This window comes from Cavia porcellus, unplaced genomic scaffold (genome assembly GCF_034190915.1).
Source record: "Cavia porcellus strain 051 isolate PalLab524CR breed Dunkin Hartley unplaced genomic scaffold, mCavPor4.1 scaffold_12, whole genome shotgun sequence".
Classification (NCBI taxonomy): domain Eukaryota; kingdom Metazoa; phylum Chordata; class Mammalia; order Rodentia; family Caviidae; genus Cavia; species Cavia porcellus.
In genome coordinates this window covers 76,927,332-76,948,727 of record NW_026947495.1, presented here as the reverse complement: position 1 = coordinate 76,948,727, position 21,396 = coordinate 76,927,332, and the positions used below count along the sequence as shown (strand labels likewise).

The following is a 21,396-nucleotide window of genomic DNA, read 5'->3' as shown; positions in this document are numbered from 1 at the left end:
AATTAAAAATTAAAATTTTCAGTAGCACCATACTTCTTTTAATTAAAAGAAAGCAGAGATAGTGGATTTCCTCCCTAAAATCTGAACATATTTCTGCATTGTGATATGGATACTTAGGTGGCACTCAGCTGCGTGAGTTTTGTAAATAGCAAACCCAAATGCCGCTTCTCGTATTTAGGCATTTAAGTAGTATGTAACTATAATTTTTATTCATATGACTAACATCCTTAAACATATGAAAAAGGAAATGTTTTCTTCTTAATATTTTTCTTTAAATTCCTATTGGGGGTTTCTAGGTAAAAATCATAAAATATAAAAAGAAACACAATAGCTTAGAATTTTGGGGGTCTCTAGAAGTTGACAATAGTCGCCATCATTAAATACGACTTATATGTGGGAGAAACATGAAAGGTAAACTGGCCTACAAGTTAGAACCAGTGAGCTATACAAATTAAAGGAAGAATGGAGAATTTTGATTTAAATGTTTCTCCCTCCTCACAGTAGAATATATCTTTTCTGTCTGTCACTTCAAGGTAAACACACAGCTCAGCTTTTTGGTAATAACAAGACAGTAATTTATGTGGCTTATTAAAAAAGAAAAAGTATTCATTATTTGATGCACCAAGTAATTTTATTACAACTGATATATTTCATGCTACCATTGGACAATCTTTTATGTAAACAGGTACAAGAGAATTAAGTTTCAATTAATGTGTTAATCAGCTTTCTTGCTGCTGGTACCTCGTTTCTAGCATCAGTCAAGTAAGGGAGAAGAGGTTTAACTGGGGTCAAGATCTCAGAGGATTCAGTCCATGATCAGCCAGCTCCAAGCAGAAACCTCGTGGGGAATGGTGTGTTACAGTTCATGGTGGTATAGTTCATGGGGTTTGGGGAGCAGAGCAGAGGAACAATGCCAGAGGGGAAGGGGAGAGGCCCAAACATGGACCCCAAGGTCACGCTCTATGACACACCCAGGCACACCCTGGTGCATGAATTTCCTGGGCATTTCTTAATCCAGTGGAGTTGATCTATCAGTATTAATAGTCACAATTAATAATTATTTTCTCATCCTACTTATTTAAGAAAAAGAACATAAACCATTAGACTGATACTGACCATAATACAGAAGAACAAGTGCATTTTAAGTTTTGAAAAAAAAGTTCAGATTAGCTTCTTACAAAACCTGTGCTAAATTCTTTTCCTTGGCATTGTAATAACGTAAATGGATGTAGATCCAGTATTCGTGGGTCACATTTCATACTGGAAAGTTGGCTCTTTGTTGGTGTGTTCTGATCACTTCCTCTACATCAGGCATGACCTGTGTGGAAGTCTGCATTTATTCACTTTTTTTGCTGTGTTCAGTGTTCATCTTATCCTTCATGTGAACAAAGCACTTTACATGTTGGTCAAAGGGAGGTACTAGAGCCACGCAGAGGAGACTGGGAATCCTATCAACCCAGAAAGGTAGCATTACCCTAGGAGAGAGTCGAAGTCTAATAGAAGAAACAAACATGCTTTAACTATTATAGAATATATGATAGCATGGGAAATAATAAGTGATCCAAAGGCAGATTCAGAGGAAATTAAAAGTAGATCTAGAGTCATACAAGTATGTAAAGCAAGCAAAATCTGAGATGTGAAAAACAGTGTGAAATGATTTATTAATAGAATAATCCATGTTTTAGTAGTCAGCCTGCACTGGTAAAGCTGCTGTTATAAATGACCTCGAAATCTGAGAGGTGCAGAGCCTCAGTGGCATATTTCTTGCTGCTGTAGCTGTGGTCAGCTGTGGCTCTGCTCGATATATCTTCTCATTCTGGGAACAGCCCATATTTTAGACTGTCTTTTTCATAGAGAGGGAAAGAGCAGGGAAGCACAGGTCCACATACTGGCTTTTTACAGCTTCTAGTCAGAATTCTGCTAATCCCACTCACATTCTGATGGGAAATTCATGCCACCAGGCTGTGTGTTAGCCTAGAACTGCAAGTCATAGGGATGCACAGAGAAACATAATCTTTTTATTTGAAAGATAGGAAAAATAATAGGAAAAAGAGTGGTCCGGGCTATTACAGGAGGGATGTGCCAATCGTGCTTCCATGACAGATGTGATGCTGCAGACAAGGCTTGAAAGTTTATGAAGAGTATTAGCAGTCAAATCACTTAACAATAATTGGATGTTTCTTTTGAAATAAATACAAAGGAATAAGATAAAGTAAAACTAATTTTTAAAAGTGTGAGTTTTACACTGTAGGTAGAAATAAAATATTGTGAAGATAAGAATGCAAAGATTAGGAAAGAATTGTCAGCCATTTTTATAAAGTGATTTTTATCAATAAATTAGGATAATTTAAATATGTATATTGTAATCCTTAAAACAGCACAAAAGTAATAAAGAAATACAATCTCCATGATAAAAATCACTGGAGAGATAAAATAAATGCCAATAACATTTGATACACAGAGGAAAGCAGAAAGGAAGAAAGTGGAATGCAAGATTCACACATCGCGATGATAGGCTTAAACCCAAACGTCTCTATAATTAAATTAGAGCAGAGGTCCTTGGACTGGATAAGAAAGCTTGACTATATATGTTGTTTACAAGAATCACATTTTAACCATAAAAAAAATAGAAAGAGGTTGACACTAGAAGAATGGAAACAAAAAGCTGAAGTGAGCCAGGGAGACAACATGCATTTTATAATAAAGCAGACTTGGAAGTGAGGACTTTTGTTACCAGTAACTCAGAAGATGCATTCCGTAAGATGCGAGACTAATGAAAGTTTATTCCTCCAATATCTGAACTTACAAATAAGACAAAACTTGACAGAATAAAAGAAACGAAAGAGAACTAGAAGCAAATTTACTATCACTAATACAAACTGTAACACTCTTTTCTCAGTAAGAAATTAAAAAATTAAGCAATGAAATTAGTAAAGTTAACAGATAATCTGAACAGATATCAATCAGCAATATATTAATATTAATAGGAAATTACTCCTTATAGGAACAAATGAGAGATTCTGAGATGCTTTTGAAATAGACAACTTAGATCATAAGAAAAGTTACAATAAATTCCAAAGAATTTAAATTATGTTCTCTAGTTATGAAATAAAATTAATGAATTTAATGCAGATAAATAATAATTTTCATATCCCCAAATATTTCAAAATTAAATACATCCTAAATCTATAGGTCAGAGAAGAAATCTTTGCAGTTATAACAACTATTTCAAACAGAAATACATGTAAGCATATCATTTCTGAGCTACAGGTAAAGCGCTCTTCATGAGGAAATCTGTAGATTTAACTCCCCATGCTGGAAAGCAAGACAAAAAGTGAAAACATTGGTACTTCTGTTTTGAGAAACCAGGAAATAATAATTTCCATCTCCATATTAAGCATACAGGAAATAAGAGCAAAAATTAGCATAAATTTTAAAAATTTAAATAACCCTTTATGAAAAAAGAAAATTAGCAGTTAAGCAACCTTTAAAGGAACATTCTATAATGATTTACAGTACATATCGAAGAAAAAAATACCCAATCCATGGAACCTTTTCTGTAAGGCGGAGGACTTCGGAGAGTTTTCCAGCTCATCTGATGAAGCCATTTCAGCTCAGAGATGGAACTCAGGCACGGTTAAAACAAGAAGTCAAGCTATAGCTTCCATGTCTCATGATCATGGACAGGTTTAACATTCAAAGACTGAGAAAGGGTCATTGGTCATTTTTGTAAAGTGATTTTTATCAAGTAATAAATTAGGATAATCTAAACATGTGTATTGTAATCCTTAAAACAGCACAAAAGTAATAAATACAATCTCATGAAAGGTTTAACAAACATGACAAATGAAACCAGCGATATATATAAATATAATCATGATCAGGTTAGATTTTTTTTTCACTAAAATGCAAGATTGACTGGGCCGGAGATTTAGCTCAGCAGGCATAAGTGCTTGCCTGGCAAGCGCTAGGTCATGAGTTTGATCCCTGGTACCACAAAAAAAAAAATAAGCAAGATTGACTTAACATATGAAAATCAAAGCATTTCACCATATTTACAGATCCAGAGAGGAAAAAAAATCACACTAGGAAAAAGTTAACAGATTCTTAATCATCACATTTTACAAAAAAGTCCAATTTGATATAAACTATAAATGAGTACAAAATAACTTAAGTTTATAAAAATAAGAGACATGGGGGAGAACATGGCAGACAGATTAGCAGATACTACGGAGGCTCTCTGAAAGGCTTGGTTCAGAAGTCAGGAATGGTGCGGACTAAGGAGACATAAGCCGGTGAAGATATGCTCTGCTGACTCAGGAACGAACTGGGCTGAGAGAAACCAACTTGGAATGCAGTCCTGGTGCTAAAACAGGAACAGAAAAGCCTCGGTGTGGAGGCTGGACCCCGCGCCATTGGAAGCCGCGATTTGGGTTTCCCGCCGCGCCACGGCTGGCTGCCTCTACATCGGCTCAGCAAGGAGAGAGACGCACGGAAGCTCTGAGAACGGGAGTCTGCGAACGGAGTCGAAAACAGGATGGGCAGGGAGGCGTACACTGACTTGTGGTGAGGTGAGTGAGACAAACTGACACTCTACCACAGTTTGACTCCAGTGGAGGACTTTCTGGGCCGGGGCAGTCCTGTGGGAGCAGGGCGCGGTGGCGACTCCAGCCACACATCCCCCTCTCGGACGGGATTGGTGAAAAGTGCCTGGCCTGCGTGACACTGCTGGCGGACCCGGTAGGCTAGCCCAACCCAGATCCCAGAGCCTGACGGTGGCCGGGAGAGGCGGGCCCTCGTAGGCTGCCTGATCTGCAACTTCCTGGTGTGCTGCGGTGGGCGGGAACACCTAACCGGAGCAATTCGATCAGGCTGTGGCTGACAGGGAGAAAAGCTGGGTCTCCTATGTAAACTTGCATGTATAAGGAACGGAGATTATGGGAAGATGCAGCAACAAGAAGGGCTCCTCGGCCCCCAATTCTGAGAAACAGGCAATAGCGGACACCGCACCAATAGACATAAAGCACCATATAGAGAGCCTCATAGACCAATTCAGGAATGAAGTTATCAACGACCTGAAGCTAGAAGTATGCAGAATAGTTAGAGAAATGCTAAGCACCACCCAGGAAAAAACAGATGGTGGAACAGAAGAACAGAAAAAGAGGGGAGAATTGTTTGATGGAGAAAACAGAGAAAGCATAGAGTACGTGAAGCAGGTTCAAAGGGACTACCAAGAAACTAAGAAGTCTATCCAAGACTGGCATAACAGCTTGAAAGAAACTAAGGACAGACTATCTGAACTGGAGGGCAGACTTGTAATATGGGAGAATGAAATGAAAAACTTCTTAAAAATAACAAAGAAACAAACAGCAATAATACAAAGACAAGAAGATGATAAGAGGATCCATAACTTAAGGATTAAGAACATAAAAGAAGAAGTAGGGACACAAACAAGTGAACTACAAAAGCTACTCACAGAAATAATCCAGGAGAATTTTCCTAATTTAGCAAAAGGTAAAGATACTCAGATGTATGAGGCATATAGGACCCCAGCTATCTACAACCCAAACAGAGCAACACCCAGGCATATAATAATAAAAATTCCAGAAATTCAATACAAGAACAGAATATTAAAAGCTGTCAGAGAGGAGAACATGGCGGACAGATAACAGCAACTACTGGAGGCTCTCTGAAAGACTCGGCTCAGAAGCCAGGAATGGTGCGGACTAAGGAGACATAAGCAGGTGGAGATATGCTCCGCTGACTCAGGAACGAACTGGGCTGAGAGAAACCAACTTGGAATGCATTCCTGGTGCTAAAACAGGAACAGAAAAGCCTCGGTGTGGAGGCTGGACCCCACGCCATTGTAAGCCGCAATTTGGGTTTCCCGCCGCGCGGCGGCTGGCTGCCTCTACAGTGGCTTGGCAAGGAGAGAGACGCGCAGAAGCTCTGAGAACGGCAATCTGCGAACGGCAGGGAGACGTGCACTGACTTGTGGTGAGGTGAGTGAGAAAAGCTGACACTCTACCACAGTTTGACTCCAGCGGAGGACTTTCTGGGTCCGAGCAGTCCTGCGGGAGCAGGGCGCGGTGGCGACTCCAGCCACACATCCCCCTCTCGGGTGAGATTAGTGAAAAGTGCCTGGCCTGCGTGACGCTGCCGGCGGACCTGGTAGGCTGTCCCAACCCAGATCCCAGAGCCTGACGGTGGCTGGGAGGGGAGACGCGTAGGCTGCCTGGTCCGTAACTCCTTGGTGCGCAACGGTGAGCGGGAACACCTAACTGGCGCAATTCGATCAGGCTGTGGCTGACTGGGAGAGAAGCTGGGCCTCTTATATAAGCTTGCATATATCAGGAACAGAGAAGAAGAGGCAGCATGGGAAGAGGCAGCAACAAGAAAGGCTCCTCGGCCCCCAATCCTGAGAAACAGGCAATAGCAGACACCGCACCAATATACATAAGGCACCATATAGAGAGCCTCATAGACCAATTCAGGAATTAAGTTATCAACGACCTGAAGCTAGAAGTATGCAGAATAGTTAGAGAAATGCTAAGTACCACCCAAGAAAAAACAGATGGTGGAACAGAAGATCAGAAAAAAAGGGGAAAATTGTTTGATGGAGAAAACAGAGAAAGCATAGAATACGTGAAACAGGTTCAAAGGGACTACCAAGATACTAAGAAGTCTATAGAAGACTGGCATAACAGCTTGAAAGAAACTAAGGACAGACTATCTGAACTGGAGGGCAGACTTGTAATATGGGAGAATGAAATGAAAAACTTCTTAAAAATAACAAAGAAACAAACAGCAATAATACAAAGATAAGAAGATGATAAGAGGATCCATAACTTAAGGATTAAGAACATAAAAGAAGAAGTAGGGACACAAACAAGTGAACTACAAAAGCTACTCACAGAAATAATCCAGGAGAATTTTCCTAATTTAGCAAAAGGTAAAGATACTCAGATGTATGAGGCATACAGGACCCCAGCTACCTACAACCCAAACAGAACAACACCCAGGCATATAATAATAAAAATTCCAGAAATTCAATACAAGAACAGAATATTAAAAGCTGTAAGAGACAAGAAACAGACCACTTACAAGGGAACACCCATCAGAATTACAGCAGATTTCTCGGCACAAACCATCAAATCACGAAGAGCGTGGGGGGAAATAATTCAAGCTTTGAAAGATAATAATCTCCAGCCAAGATTGAGATATCCTGCACAACTGTCCCTGGAAATTGATGGAAAAACAAGGTGCTTCCAGGATAAAGAGGAACTGGGGGAATTTGCAACCACCAATTCAACTCTACAGAGAGTATTGCAGGATATTCTAAAAAAAGAAAAATACAAAGAATCCAGAAATAATGGCAGAGAGGCCACAACGAATGGAGCAGAGAACAAAATGAAGAAGACAAACTGACAGCTACTGACAGAAAAAGAGCTCAACAGAAATGAGGCAGAGAAGATTGGATGATAGGAACAGCTATTTTGGAGAAAATGACATCTTAATAGGTAATACTGATTTAGTATCATCTTGTTTTGAAGTCTCATCTAGCTTTTGTCCTTCTGTCTCCAATGGTCTAAATAGGTTGTATCTTACTGGATTTTATTATGTACGATAGTATAAGCAAAAACCTTGTAAAGACAAGGAGATTATACAGAAACCATTATTCATTTTCTGTTAGTCGATTCTAAATACTCTGTAATGCTGTCATTCTCTTGAATGTTTTTACATTGTTTTGATATACTTAATGCTACAGTATACGAAGTTGTACTCAAGGATTTCAAAGAAAGAGACAATATGGTAACTACTTTTAGGTTAGGATTATCTGGTGGTGAAACACTATTCTGCTTAAATGGTTATGTTTTGGTCTGCGCTGTTTCGTTGTTATGCCCTCTTTTATCTCAATCTCCACTCCACTATTTACTTTTTTATCTTTATCCTTTTAATTAAAGGAAAAAAATAGCAGGATATATTATAGTAACCTACTTTGACTTTTCATTACCTTGATTTAAAGCCCTGTATTACTCTCACCCTCTGGTTTTTAACTGATGTTCCCCTATTCTGTTTTGCTGGATAGTATCAGGTTCGAAAGTTTAGGCATCAGCTGTGAAGATAATGAGATTCATTATGACGCCCATTCTTGTTGACTTTTATCTACTTTTGAAGACCTACAATGTCTCCAATGTTTTGGTTTTGTCAGCTTTATTCTTTACTGTTTTGTTCAATTGTATTATAACTAACGATATAGGCAATTCTATTAGAGATAGCAGGAGGCATTATAGTAACCATTGTTGATCACCTTGTATTATGTTTTTACATTATCTATTATGTCCACCCTTTTGACTTGACCAATTCTGTTCGGTTATGTCACATTTGGTTTTACTCTCTTCCAAAAAAGTAATAAGAACAGTGGGAGCAATGAAACCCAAAATGTGTAATAGTCATGGTACAAAAGAGAGGAAAAGAAAGTGCTCCAAACTATATAACTGCATGTATATTTAAGTGTATAAGATAGAATATGATATCACAGAGTTTTATTGGATCATTGAACAGAACTGTTTGCAGTATCATTGATGGAATGTCCACTTTACAAGCTTTAATTTTGTGACTTGAACAATTATTTCTAAGATGACAATATGTAATCCATTAACTAGTGATTTCCTACTGTTCATTTTTTTTTTCTGTAAATCTGTATAACTTGTACCCTTTCCCTGCTTTTTTTTTTCTTTTCTCCTTAAATAAAATTTAAAAAAAAGAAAAAAAAAGAAAAAAAAATTTAAAAAAAGCTGTCAGAGACAAGAAACAGACCACTTACAAGGGAACACCCATCAGAATTACAGCAGATTTCTCTGCACAAACCATCAAATCACAAAGAGCATGGGGGGAAATAATTCAAGCTTTGAAAGATAATAATCTCCAGCCAAGATTGAGATATCCTGCACAACTGTCCCTGGAAATTGATGGAAAAACAAGGTGCTTCCTGGATAAAGAGGAACTGGGGGAATTTGCAACCACCAATTCAACTCTACAGAAAGTATTGCAGGATATTCTAAAAAAAGAAAAATACAAAGAACCCAGAAATAGTGGCGGGGAGGCCACAACGAATGGAGCAGAGAACAAAATGAAGAAGACAAACTGACAGCTACTGACAGAAAAAGAGCTCAACAGAAATGAGGCAGAGAAGATTGGATGATAGGAACAGCTATTTTGGAGAAAATGACATCTTAATAGGTAATACTGATTTAGTATCATCTTGTTTTGAAGTCTCATCTAGCTTTTGTGCTTCTGTCTCCAATGGTCTAAATAGGTTGTATCTTATTGGATTTTATTATGTACGATAGTATAAGCAAAAACCTTTTAAAGACAAGGAGATTATACAGAAACCATTGTTCATTTTCTGTTAGTCAATTCTAAATACTCTTTAATACTGTCACTCTCTTAAATGGTTTTACATTGTTTTGATATACTTAATGCTACAGTATACGAAGTTGTACTCAAGGATTTCAAGGAAAGAGTCAATATGGTAACTACTTTTGGGTCAGGATTATCTGGTGGTGAAACACTATTCTGCTTAAATGGTTATGTTTTGATCTGCGCTGTTTCGCTGTTATGCCCTCTTTTATCTCAATCTCCACTCCATTATTTACTTTTTTATTTTTATCCGTTTAATTAAAGGGAAAAAAATAGCAGGATATATTATAGTAACCCACTTTGACTTTCTATTATCTCGATTTGAAGCCCTGTATTACTCTCACCATCTTGTTTTTGACTGATGTCCCCCTATTCTGTTTTGCTGGATAGTATCAGGTTCGAAAGTTTAGGCATCAGCTGTGAAGATAATGAGATTCATTATAATGCCCATTCTCCTTGATTTTTATCTACTTTTGAAGACCTACAATGTCTCCAATGTTTTGGTTTTGTCGGTTTTGTTCTTTACTGTTTTGTTCAATTGTATTATAACTAATGATATAGGCAGTTCTATTAGAGATAGCGGGAGGCATTATGGTAACCATTATTGATCACCTTGTATTATGTTTTTACATTATCTATTATGTCCTTTTGACTTGACCGATTCTGTTCTGTTATGTCACATTTGGTTTTACTCTCATCCAAAAAAGCAATAAGAACCATGGGAGCAATGAAACCCAAAATGTGTAATAGTCATTGTACAAAAGAGAGGAAAAGAAAGTGCTCTAAACTATAAAACTGCATGTATATTTAAGTGTATAAGATAGAAAATGATATCACAGAGTTTTATTGGATCATTGAACAGAACTGTTTGCAGTATCATTGTTGGAATGTCCACTCTACAAGCTTTAATTTTGTGACTTGAACAATTATTTCTAAGATGGCAATATGTAATCCATTAACTAGTGATTTCCTACTGTTCATTTTTTTTCTGTAAATCTGTATAACTTGTACCCTTTCACTGTTTTTTTTTGTCTTTTCTCCTTAAATAAAATTTTTAAAAAATGAGACATGAAAACAATATCTTTATGACTTTGAGTAGTTGGCTCCATAGATATGACACAAATAAAAATCATAAAAGAGAAAAAATTACTTCATCAAAATAAAAACTTCCACTCTCTGGGTAGAAAAGCATCATCAAAAAAACACACCAAGAAAAAACACATCACAAGATACACATCTGATAAAAATTTAAATAAAATTAAATCAAACATATAGTAAAACTCTCTTCAACTGATAAAAGCAAACAAGTAGCCTTTATTTTTAAGACTCCATATTCCTGCTAGGTAGTTCTCCAAGAGAATTAAAACGTGTGAGCACAAAATGTCTTTTACTAGAATATTTGCACTATTCATGATTATCCAATTATAGTTTCTTTTGTTTTAACTGTTTGTTTTGTTTCCTTTTGTTTTTGGTCTTTTTGGTGCTGAGAATTGAACCCCAGGCCTTGCATATGCTAAGCTCTCCCTCTACTGCCTAAACATGGAGCTACAAGTCCAGTTCAATTATAATTTCCAGGCAGTGCCTGGATATAACCCAGACACACTTCAGCATGAGAACAGGCACATAAGCAGTGGTTTGTTATTTAACAGAATACTGAGCATTGAACAGATTTAAACCACTGATCCATAAAACTCAAAATTTTCCTGAATGAAAGAAGCTCAACACAAGCTCAACACTAAAATTGAGTATTCTAGAATTCCATTAGTACTATATTCTAAAGGACTTCAAATCAGTCTATGGCCATCAAGAACAGATCACTGACCAGCCCACGTATAGACAGGGTGGGCGCAGGAAAACGTAGCAGTGGAAGGGAAGAGGAAAGCTTTCTGATAGAGCTGTCTTGATATGTGTTCCTCAAACTTGATTGTAAAGCACAGTTAAGATCTAAGGAATTCACTGAATACTGATTTTGACTCAGCAATTAACAAAACAAGTGACAATGAATAGCTGTATGTTTAAACATGACACTTTCCCGTGTTTTAGGAATATGTTAAGGATATTACAAGAGAGGTGGGCAGTCTGATAGCCAGTCAGGTGGAGAACCCAGGCTCAGGACATGAATGGTAGCGTGTTGGGGAGCAGTGTGAACATTTGCGGGGGACCTGAAGCAGGTAGCAATGAGGGGACTTCAGGAACCTTCCAATGCAGCTACCAGGGTGGGCAGATTTGAAAAAGGTAATTTCATCATTTTTATTGCCCTCAACTCCAAATCTTCATAAAAGGAACAGATCGGTTCTAAATGAAGAACAGGACACTAAATATTCTGTGCTTTTAGTAGCTCGCCCTCCCTTGCCCCTCAAATTTTCTTCAATCACTTGCTACAGCCTGTTTCGTACAACAAAATGAAACAATTCTTTCAGTTCACAACTCAAAATAAAGAGCTTAAAATGCAAATCCATGGCTAAGATAACGTTTTAAGATAAATGGATTTTATTCTTCTATAATCAGTATATGAATACAAATAATTAAGCACTGCGCCTTCCCAGCCCTGGTAATGTAGAAAGACAAAATTGAAACAACTCAGTTCAGCACACATTTCCTGAGCACTCTCTGCACTTAATTAGTGGTTTTCAAGCTTTTGTGACTGTGACCTTTAGTAAGAATAGCAATTTGTATGGCAACCCTATATGTTCGTACATATGTACCACTGAAGCACTGTGAGTTTTAAACACTCTAGCCTTGCTAAGTAAGGTACACGCTGACGCTTGCTAGTTTAACCTAGCCTGTTTTATGTCTACGGAAATGTAGCTTCTGACCCAGTACCGGCTGTTGAATTGTGGGTCGCAAAACACAGCACCATTCTTCCTCCTCAGAATGGGGTTCATTGTAGCAGCACTAGCACTGTGTAAGAAACAAACACCCCAGACCCCAACTCACAGCTACTGAATCAAATCCTGTGTTTTAACAAGACCTCTAGCTACACCCCGTGTACATTCTGGTGGCACTGCATGAGGAGGGAACGTGGCACAGATGCAATGTTCTGGGGGTTGCTCTGGGCTGAGATGCTTGCTCAGGGATGTCTGGGCTTGGTTTGGTTTTTGTTTGGTTTTTTTTTTGTTTGTTTGTTGGTTTGGTTTCTGGAATTTTTTGCTTGTTTTTGTTTTTAGAATATGCTTATCCAATCCCTAGACAAAGCCACACACTCAGGATCTCCGAAGATATTACAGGATACTGACTTCTATTTTTTTTTTTTTTTACAAAAAACTCAAATAAATGAACAAAATCAACCAGAACTTCTAAGCTTCATCCTATTTAAGAACTACTGTTCGATGGGCTCAACTTGAAATCGGGTGCTAGTGTGATTGTTTGGTTATTGCAGAAGTGAAAAACCTACCTTCGGGTATAGGGAAGGATTTTCTTTTCCATTGTAGATGACTTTATGTAAAGGCATTTTACTCTCAGAATATTTATGGATGGGGTTATTGCTCTGGCTTCTTCTGAATTTACTTCTCCTTATGGGAAAATTTCCAAACATCTCTTTCCACCACCCACTGCCCTTTTGGAGAAGAATAGCGCGAGCTGGAGTAGAAATATTATCGTTAGTCCTGCTGAGCTGGCGAAATTCATCCCTGGATCCTTCCCGTAGACCCCGCACCGAGGATCTCCTGGCTGAAGCTGCTGCTAAGTGGCTATCGCTGGTCACTAAGGACCTTCCCACTGTGGCATCTGCTTCCTGCATGATGGGAGCTGCTCATCTTGCTAACACTAAAAGGCTGTCTCCCATTAGCAGCTTCTGTGTTGCATTAATAATAAGAAGGTAATAAAGACGGCCTCAGCTGCTCAGTCCCCCGAGGTGGGCCCCAGCTGCTCTGCTCCCCCAGTCCAGACTAATGTCTTGCCTGGATCGGAGGCCTAGAGAGAGGGGAATGATGACAGCGCTGTGTGTCCTGCAGACTGTGACATTCCTTCTTCATGTCACCCTTCCTCTCCGGACCTCCAAGTTGAAAACCGCGCCACCAGCGCTTTCACCATGAAAGCTGACCTCAGTCATTGGCAGCTCAGACACAGGTTAAGATCACCGAGCACAGAAAGAAAAATGCGACATAACCTAAGCGCAGATGGTCAAGCCTAGGAAAGGATTCATCTTTTAGAAAAAATAAATCTACTTGCTTGTAAGAGCTATTAAAAAATATTCTAGAGACAGCGTGACCTGTTTGTTTTTCTTTTTAAAAATGTTTGGATCAACAATCCCTTACCATCTATACAGCAGTCATTAAAATGAAGCAAAAATTTGATCTTGGTTTTTGTTAACAGACGAAGCAATAATGACAGAAGAATTAAACAATATTGGCCTGATAGGTTTGTGTGCATTTTATTTATTCATTTATTTATTTATTTTTGGTGCCAGGGATCGAACTCATGACTTCGCACCTGCCAGGCAGGCGCTTACGCTACTGAGCTAAATCCCCAGCCCTTGTGTGCATTTTAATACAATTATTTTTGCTGAAAATATTTGAGGAGAGGTCATCAAGATAGGAAACAAGCATCTTTGTTCTATTGATAACGTGTGATCTTTTGCAGAAGTATACTTTTTGAAGAATTTCTTTAAAGAATCTGTTTTAAAGTGTAAAATCTGTCTATGGTATACGATTGTTGTGATTTTTCAAGTAAAGCTACTGTTTCTTTCATATATATATATATATATATATATATATATGCATTTTAATTGGAAAAACAGTGATCCAACACTTCAAAAGTGTTGCTCATTCCTTGCACTCAAAATGCTAGAAGTTTTTTTCTCAATTTACACCGTCATGTCCTGATTTTGAGAGACTGAGTTTATAATTAGGTTACATTTTGCCTGTTTTGGAACCTATACTCAAGAGAGGAAGAAAGGACCAATATCAATAGTCATTAGTGAATGTATATTTTTACAATAAAATTCTTCTTCATAATTCTCTCAGGAAATCACCATGATTAGCTCCAGGCAATATGTATTTATATGAGATTTAAGAAGTCACAGTAAAATGTGCTTTTTTTTCTGAAAACTTAAGAGTTGATATATTTTCCTTGTAAGTACTTAACAGCTTGAGAAAAAAGGTAGACATGTCTAATAAGAAAAGGCTAGCCACCTAATGTTTTAAACATTAAAACCTGTCAGTGAAAAAAATTATAATTTTCAATAATAAGAATAAGAAAATGCTAAGATTTTTCTGTAAAATAGACATTATAGATTTCCCGGAGGGAAGTAACACTCTAAATATCCTTTCATTAGATAACTTTCAAATGGTCTGTTAGCCAAACAAGTCCAGGATTCCAGTAAACTTGTTGGTTGAGTCATTGATTTGCCAAAAGCACGAGTGTTCACTACATGTCAATGGGTGATGTGGTGTTGCTAGAGTTGTCCTTAAAATGGAGAAAAAAGATAATGAATGGGACATCCCTCGGCAGCAGACAGGGCCATTAAAAAGTAAGTAGCAGAGCCTTGAGATGCTGTTAAGGGAAATAAACCACACCCACAAGGTTAAATGTCTCATAGATTCTCTTATCCAAAAACTAAAAGATAGATAGGTAGATAGATAGATAGCAAAAACAAAAGCAGAGTAGGAACTAGGGAGATTGATCTTTCATAAATGAGAAGGGAGCCAGGAGATGGAGGGAAGGGAAGGGCGGGCTGGAAATGCATGAAAAGGAATTGGGGTGTGTGGTGTACGTGGGTGCCCCCCATGAGGACTGTAACCATGTGCTGCCAATAGATACTCATAAAAAGTAAAAGTTGAAAAATATTCAGAAATTTTGGAGTTGTGGCTGTTACACACACTTTATTCATGTTTCTTCTGTTTACTCCTCCTTATCCTGCAGTCCACGAAGGCTCTGGAGAAACCAGCCAGAAGGAGACATCCACCTGTGACATTTGCCAGTTTGGTGCAGAGTGCGATGAAGATGCTGAGGATGTCTGGTAGGCTGCTGTTTTTAGTTTAGTCTTGCAAACAAAACAATGTCAGTGATTCCTTTCTTTTATTCCATCAACCATTCTCCTAAAGAACACACCATTGGCATGTGTATCTTCTTCTGAGCTCCCACAGGGGAGAACGATAATATCAGCAGAGAACTTTTGGAGCTGGAGCCAGAAGTGGGCCAGCAGACAGCTGTCCAGGTACCTGGACGTGCTGTACCATGAGCCACCGCCTCCAGCGCTGCCCATGCTAAAACAAGGAGGGGGAAACCGTATTTATTCATATACGTCTTAAGAAGCATCATGGAGAAGCCAGGAACAGTAGCTGTCTCAATCCGTCCCAGCTGCAGTAGTAAGATGCCGTGACCCAGGTAGCTGAGGAGCAGTAGAAATCAATTAATTTCAAGACCCAGGCTTAATTGGCTCAGTGTCTGCTGAGGTCTCGCATCCTGCTGTGCAGATTCATGCTCCCTGTGCCCACACACAGCAGAGGGGCACAGGGGCAGGGACGCTGGCTGGGGCTGCCTTTACCAGGGTGCTAGCCCCACTCTAAGGGTACAGCCCCAAGACTTGCACCCCTCTCGAGATCTGATCACCTCTTGCTGCCATCACTTAGGGGGTTAGAATGTCAGCACATGAAGTGACAGAAGCATTCAGGCCCTAGCAGTGGCTAATGTGATTTCTAAGACATAGTTTTGGCAACCGCAGAGGATTGATTTCAGGAATAGGCAGTGGGCACATGCTGATTTGCAAGACATTTTGTAAGTTACTGCCTAGGCTCAGCTTAGCTCAGCTCCTCTGATAAAGATGTGGAACAAGTCACGGTCCGGACTCATTCTTTTAAATGGATATCAGTGCTTTTATTTTACCTTCAGTGGAGTCCATGTGTACAGGGTCTGCCTGATCAAATAGGAAAGGGGAAATCCAAGGGTCAGGATGAGACTTTTGTGGTATATAATAGTGAAAACTAGCGGTCAGTGCTTCTTTCCTGCCCTCTTCACTTTCTCCTCCTTGCCTTCCTCCTCCTCCTCTCTCCCTCTGACCCCTCTTTCTATTTTATAATCATCTCTCATAAAAACAGGTAGTTTCTCTATTTTCTTTAGTAGAGTTGTTCATTGTCTAAAGCAGTTAACAATCATTTGAACAAGCTTTCATGCCAGGAGCAAACACAACACTTTCAGTGTATATTTAAAGCAAATGAAGATTCCACCCTAGCAAACAGGAAGGTAACACTGCATCTGAGAGGCAGGTGGAACGGCCATCTGTTCACAAGAGTGGGCACTGTGGATTGTCTGCCCCTATCAAACTCTTGTCGCGGATGGGCACCTGGAAGCCAATGTGGCTTGACTGGCTTGGGGTAAAGAGATGTCTTTTACTTAATATCACAGGCATCTGAGAACCAGGAATTCATGGTTCTCAAAGATTCAGGGTTCTCTGAATGACTTTGGAAAATTTTAAAATGTAATAAATATTTTTGGTACAAAATTTAAAGAACTTTATTGCTAATTTGACTTAAAAGGTGACTGACTTGACACATTACCCAAAAATACAGAATTATGTCACCTCAGCATTAATTTTCAAAAACATAGTAATTTTTTGTTCTACCCCAAAATTAATGAATCAGAATTGGGCGGGATCTTAAAATTTCACTTCTCTAAAATTCAACAAATGATTATAGAAACACTGCTCTTAAGTAAAAGACTGGCTCAGTCTTTACCTGCATCTGTGGTTTGAGTCATTTTTTTTTTTTTAGTTTTTCTTTTATTTTAAAGAGAACAGAACAAAACAAAGCAAAATAAAACAGAACAAAGCAGATCAGAACAAAATAATGCAAACAACACTTTTCTTTAAAAAAAAGTTATTTTTTTAAGTTCATTTCCTTGCTGAAACTTATTTTACTTAAAACATGTCCACATGGGTCTGCCACTTTTGTAAAGAATTTCCCTAGTTTCTCATCTTTTTAATGGTCATTTCAGAGGTGACGCGGCTCCGCTTTCCACCTACAAAGACTTAAGACGTGAGCTGAGTATCAGTGGCGAGTTACTGGCTGTTTCCCCTGCACCGCCTCATTTGTATGCATTTCTGTGTCACCTTTATAAGATCCATGCAAAGTAGATGCTGGTGTGATTTTACTGTTCAAAGAGGAAACTGAGTTTTGAGATACGTTAGTGGCAGAGCCAAGGTGAAACTGTAAGGAGAACGTAAGGGGAGCGTGTTTGGATGACAGTTCAGTCAGAGACGGGTAAAACATCCCTTCGCGTCCTGTGTGGAACCTTGAGATGGCCAGATTGCAGGCAGTGCACCCACAGCGCCTCTCAAGACCTACGGGTTAGAGCCGGTGACCGGAGAGCTGGCTGCAGCAGAAGGTGGGCACCTGTCCAAGCCAGCACAGGGTTACTTCTGGTTTTCTTAGGAAAGCTCAGATCCTGAGTGCAGAGACAGTCCAGGGAGTTTGAGCAAAACCTGCAACATCGGAAAGGTTGACCAGTTGACCCCAGAACCCCATCACGGCAAGTGGTGTTCAGAAAAAGCTCAGCTACAGAGGGGACAGGACAAAGACAGCGCAGGGCCTCAGTTGTGAAGAGATGGCGTGTCAGCTAGGAAGGGCATCAGATCTGCAGGAGAAAAACCTGGCTGGAGACCCACTTTGTGGAAAGTGTAGGAAGCCAAGCCTTGGTTAATAGGGATAGGAAGATGCATAGGATTAAGGGAAATAAGTTCCAAGGTCAAAATGGCACCAGCAGCAAAGCTGCTGGATGCTGAATCCATCAGCTGTTGGCGAGGATGTCTGGTACGCCCCAGCCCAGGGCCAAGATTTGTTCCAAAAACTGAAGTAAGTCTAGACCTCCAGCTGGGGGCTACGTGACCATAGCTGTGAAGATTAGAGGGCTGCAGAGGCAGAGAGCCAAGGAGTTCATTATACTTCCCAGGCAAGAATGAAAAGTGGTTCGCATTTAAATAAAACAGTTTAAAATACCCAGTGCAAGCGGTAGAGAACAGAGCCCAAGCAATGAGTTCATTGATTTCTCATTCACACAATAGTTTTCTGTGTTAGCATATTATGTTTAGTTATAGACATGAGGGGCAGATTGTAAACAGCTGAAGGATCCAAGAACAAAGCAATAAATGAAATTAAACAGGCAGGGACTAAAAGAGGCCATAAAGTAAGAGAGGGAGCAACGGGGAGCGATCCGACTGCAGCCCTGGTCAGCACCTCCCCTTGGAATCCGTGGGGCTTCAAACACTGCTGACTTTGAGTGCAGCACTGCCCTGTCCTCTCCTAAACGTAAAATGCTGCGCAGGATGAGTGGCAGCAGAGAGCACAACTGAGTGTTTTGATTTGCACTTGGCACCAGCCAAGCTGTGGTTCGGTGCATACTAATCTCCTTGGTCCTGCATTAGGATGTAGTGACAAAGCACAGATGCTAATGGAAGTCATGGCATCGTGTTTCAAATACAACACAGGATGCGGAATTAATTCCTGATCTTCCTTACCCCGCCTACAAAATTAATATTTCAACTTTTGCAACACTTAGGGGCTAAGTGTATTTATTCAAAGCTTTAGAAAAAGTTACCTCCAAAATGAAGGTAAATATTTGTTAGAATTTAAAAGCTAGTGCACAGTCAGTTAGCTGTGCTTCTCCAGAAGGGGTTTTTGAATAAAGCAAGTCACCCTGGAGAAGAGGAAACAAAATAAAAGCAAGAGAGAGAGAGAAATTAAATACAAAAAAAATAATAATTAAAAATGGTATTATTAACAAGCCATGATCTTAATGACATAAAATTTAATGCTTTTATTTTGAGAATATGTATCATCTCTAATCCAGGATGTGGTTTATACTCAAGGATTTCACTTTGAGGTTTTCCTTTTCCCTTTTCATCTCATGGAAACATCAAGGCTGCAAAAAAAAAAAAAAATCAGAAAATGGTAAAGTTTTCTTAATAAGGAAGACAGATGGTTGTTACAAAAGATCCTTCAATTAAAGACAGTTGCCAAGTGCAGGGAAGGATTAAACTTCCCAAAGAGGGAGTTGAAGTTGCTCATGATAAACAATCCATACCCCACTGTCACCAGAGGCACCCTTTATTTAAACAAAATTCAAAGGCAGGGGAAACACCTGTATCCAGGGTCGTGCGCACCTGTTTATAGGGAAGAAGTTGGAGAAGGAGGGAAAAAACACTTAGAAGTTTTCCTCTCTTTGTATCTAGACTGAAAAAGAGTCAAATATAACACATTTGCACATCAAAGAGATTCAAATACACTCAGCCAAATATTTATAAGGAAAAAGAATGGCTTATAAATAAGACAAACATAGTAAACAGAACTCGCCGCACACCAGTAAAACCCCTCCAGATAGCACTGGGAATAGAAACTGACAATTTCAGAAAATATTTCTGATGCTTGGTTTGTTTCAGAAATTGTTTTAAATTCCTTTAAGTATCTTACCTGATAAATTATAGCAGTCAGTCTAAAGTAGGTCAGTGATAGCTTCACACTGGGAAATATTCCTTGGAAGTAATTAGCCTGAACGTTTCTGTTGATCCTGTCAGTAGTTCAGAGCCCTGGATTGATACTCAATTCATGCATAGCAGTCATGTATATGAATCATACTACATAGCAGAAGTATATATGAATCATATTACAGAGCAGAAGTATGTAAGAGTCATATTACATAGCAAGGGTATATATGAATCATTACATAGCAGGAATATATATGAATCGTTACATAGCAGTGGTAGATATGAACCGTTATATAGTGGTAGATATGAATCATATTACATAGCAGTGGTAGATATAAATCATATTACATAGCAGTGGTAGATATGAATTATATTACATAGCAGTGGTAGATATGAGTCATATTACATAGCAGTGATATATATGAATCATATTACATAGCAGTGGTATAAATGAATCTTATTACATAGCAGTGGTAGATATGAATTATATTGCATAGCAGTTGTAATGAACCCATGGCTCACGTGCCACAGCCAGCTGTGTGGCATCAGTGAAAACTCTGCAAGGTTCACCATCCTTAGTACACCGGAAGCTAAGAGCTAGATTCCCATTATGGGGATGAGTGGGTTTGAATCTGACTGTGTGCCTAATATTTCCAGGGAATCAAAATAGCTCAAAGAAGGGAACACAGGTGTAAGAGCAGATGCAGCTGGGAGACAAGTGACATAAAGAGCCGGCTTAAATTATATGTGTATTTGCCTGATGTGTCCACTGGCTAGCTCTTTAGGGTTAACTCTGCCATTATCATGTTCTCTGTACACTACTCGGGTTCCTTTAGCAAAATTGCATTGGGTTAAACGCTGCGAAGTTCTGAGTCATTGTTCTGTTGTCCGAAAGCATTAATGGTATTTTCTAGAACTGTAGTACCGTTCCACAGGTGTGTACTATCCTTCCGCTCAGCCGCAGTGGTAGAGAAGGAGAGGAGCAGATGAGCAGCAATGGAGTGAGCTCCCCAGAGGGAGTGGGCATCTGTCTTCTTCCTCTGCTCCGCTGGTGCCCCATCTGTGAGCCGTGCTAGGGCCTGGGTTCCTTCGGAGGGTGTCACTTACACAGATGACTCAGTCTGAAGTCTTTAATGTCTTGCTCTTGGGATCAGGAAGGCTCCCGTGACCAGAGGACTGCGTGTTGTTGGCGTCGTTCCCACTTTAAATGCATTTTGGCCGGTGGAGGCTCATGAATGTTTGAAGCAGGGCAGAGGCCGAGGATGATCCTCGGCACCAGGTCACTCTCTGTATCAGTAAATGAGACATTAAGTCCTGCTGACTTTAGTACATTTGGGCTGTGAGCCTGATAGGGAAATTAAAACACCTCTCAAGGAGATGCAGGAAATAGCTTCTTTACAACAGCTACTGGTTGAGAATTGATCCAAAAGACTTAGGTTGCACATGGGAAGTTTCCAGAGAGTTCTTTCAGGCCTCCCTCCCAGCATTGCTTTTGTATTGATTTTCTTTGTTCTCTGACTTTAGAACTGTAAATGTGGTAAGCCAAAATTAGAACT

At 39.4% G+C, this 21,396-nt stretch overlaps 1 protein-coding gene across 1 annotated transcript in view; it reads left to right on the top strand.

Annotated features, from left to right (window-relative positions):
- Tmeff2 (transmembrane protein with EGF like and two follistatin like domains 2) overlaps positions 1 to 21,396 on the top strand; it is a 232,842-nt gene that overhangs the window by 115,218 nt on the left and 96,228 nt on the right. Inside the window, exon 5 of the mRNA XM_063259468.1 lies at positions 15,286 to 15,382. Coding sequence (XP_063115538.1) covers positions 15,286 to 15,382 — 97 coding nt within the window. The remainder of the gene's footprint in view (positions 1 to 15,285; positions 15,383 to 21,396) is intronic.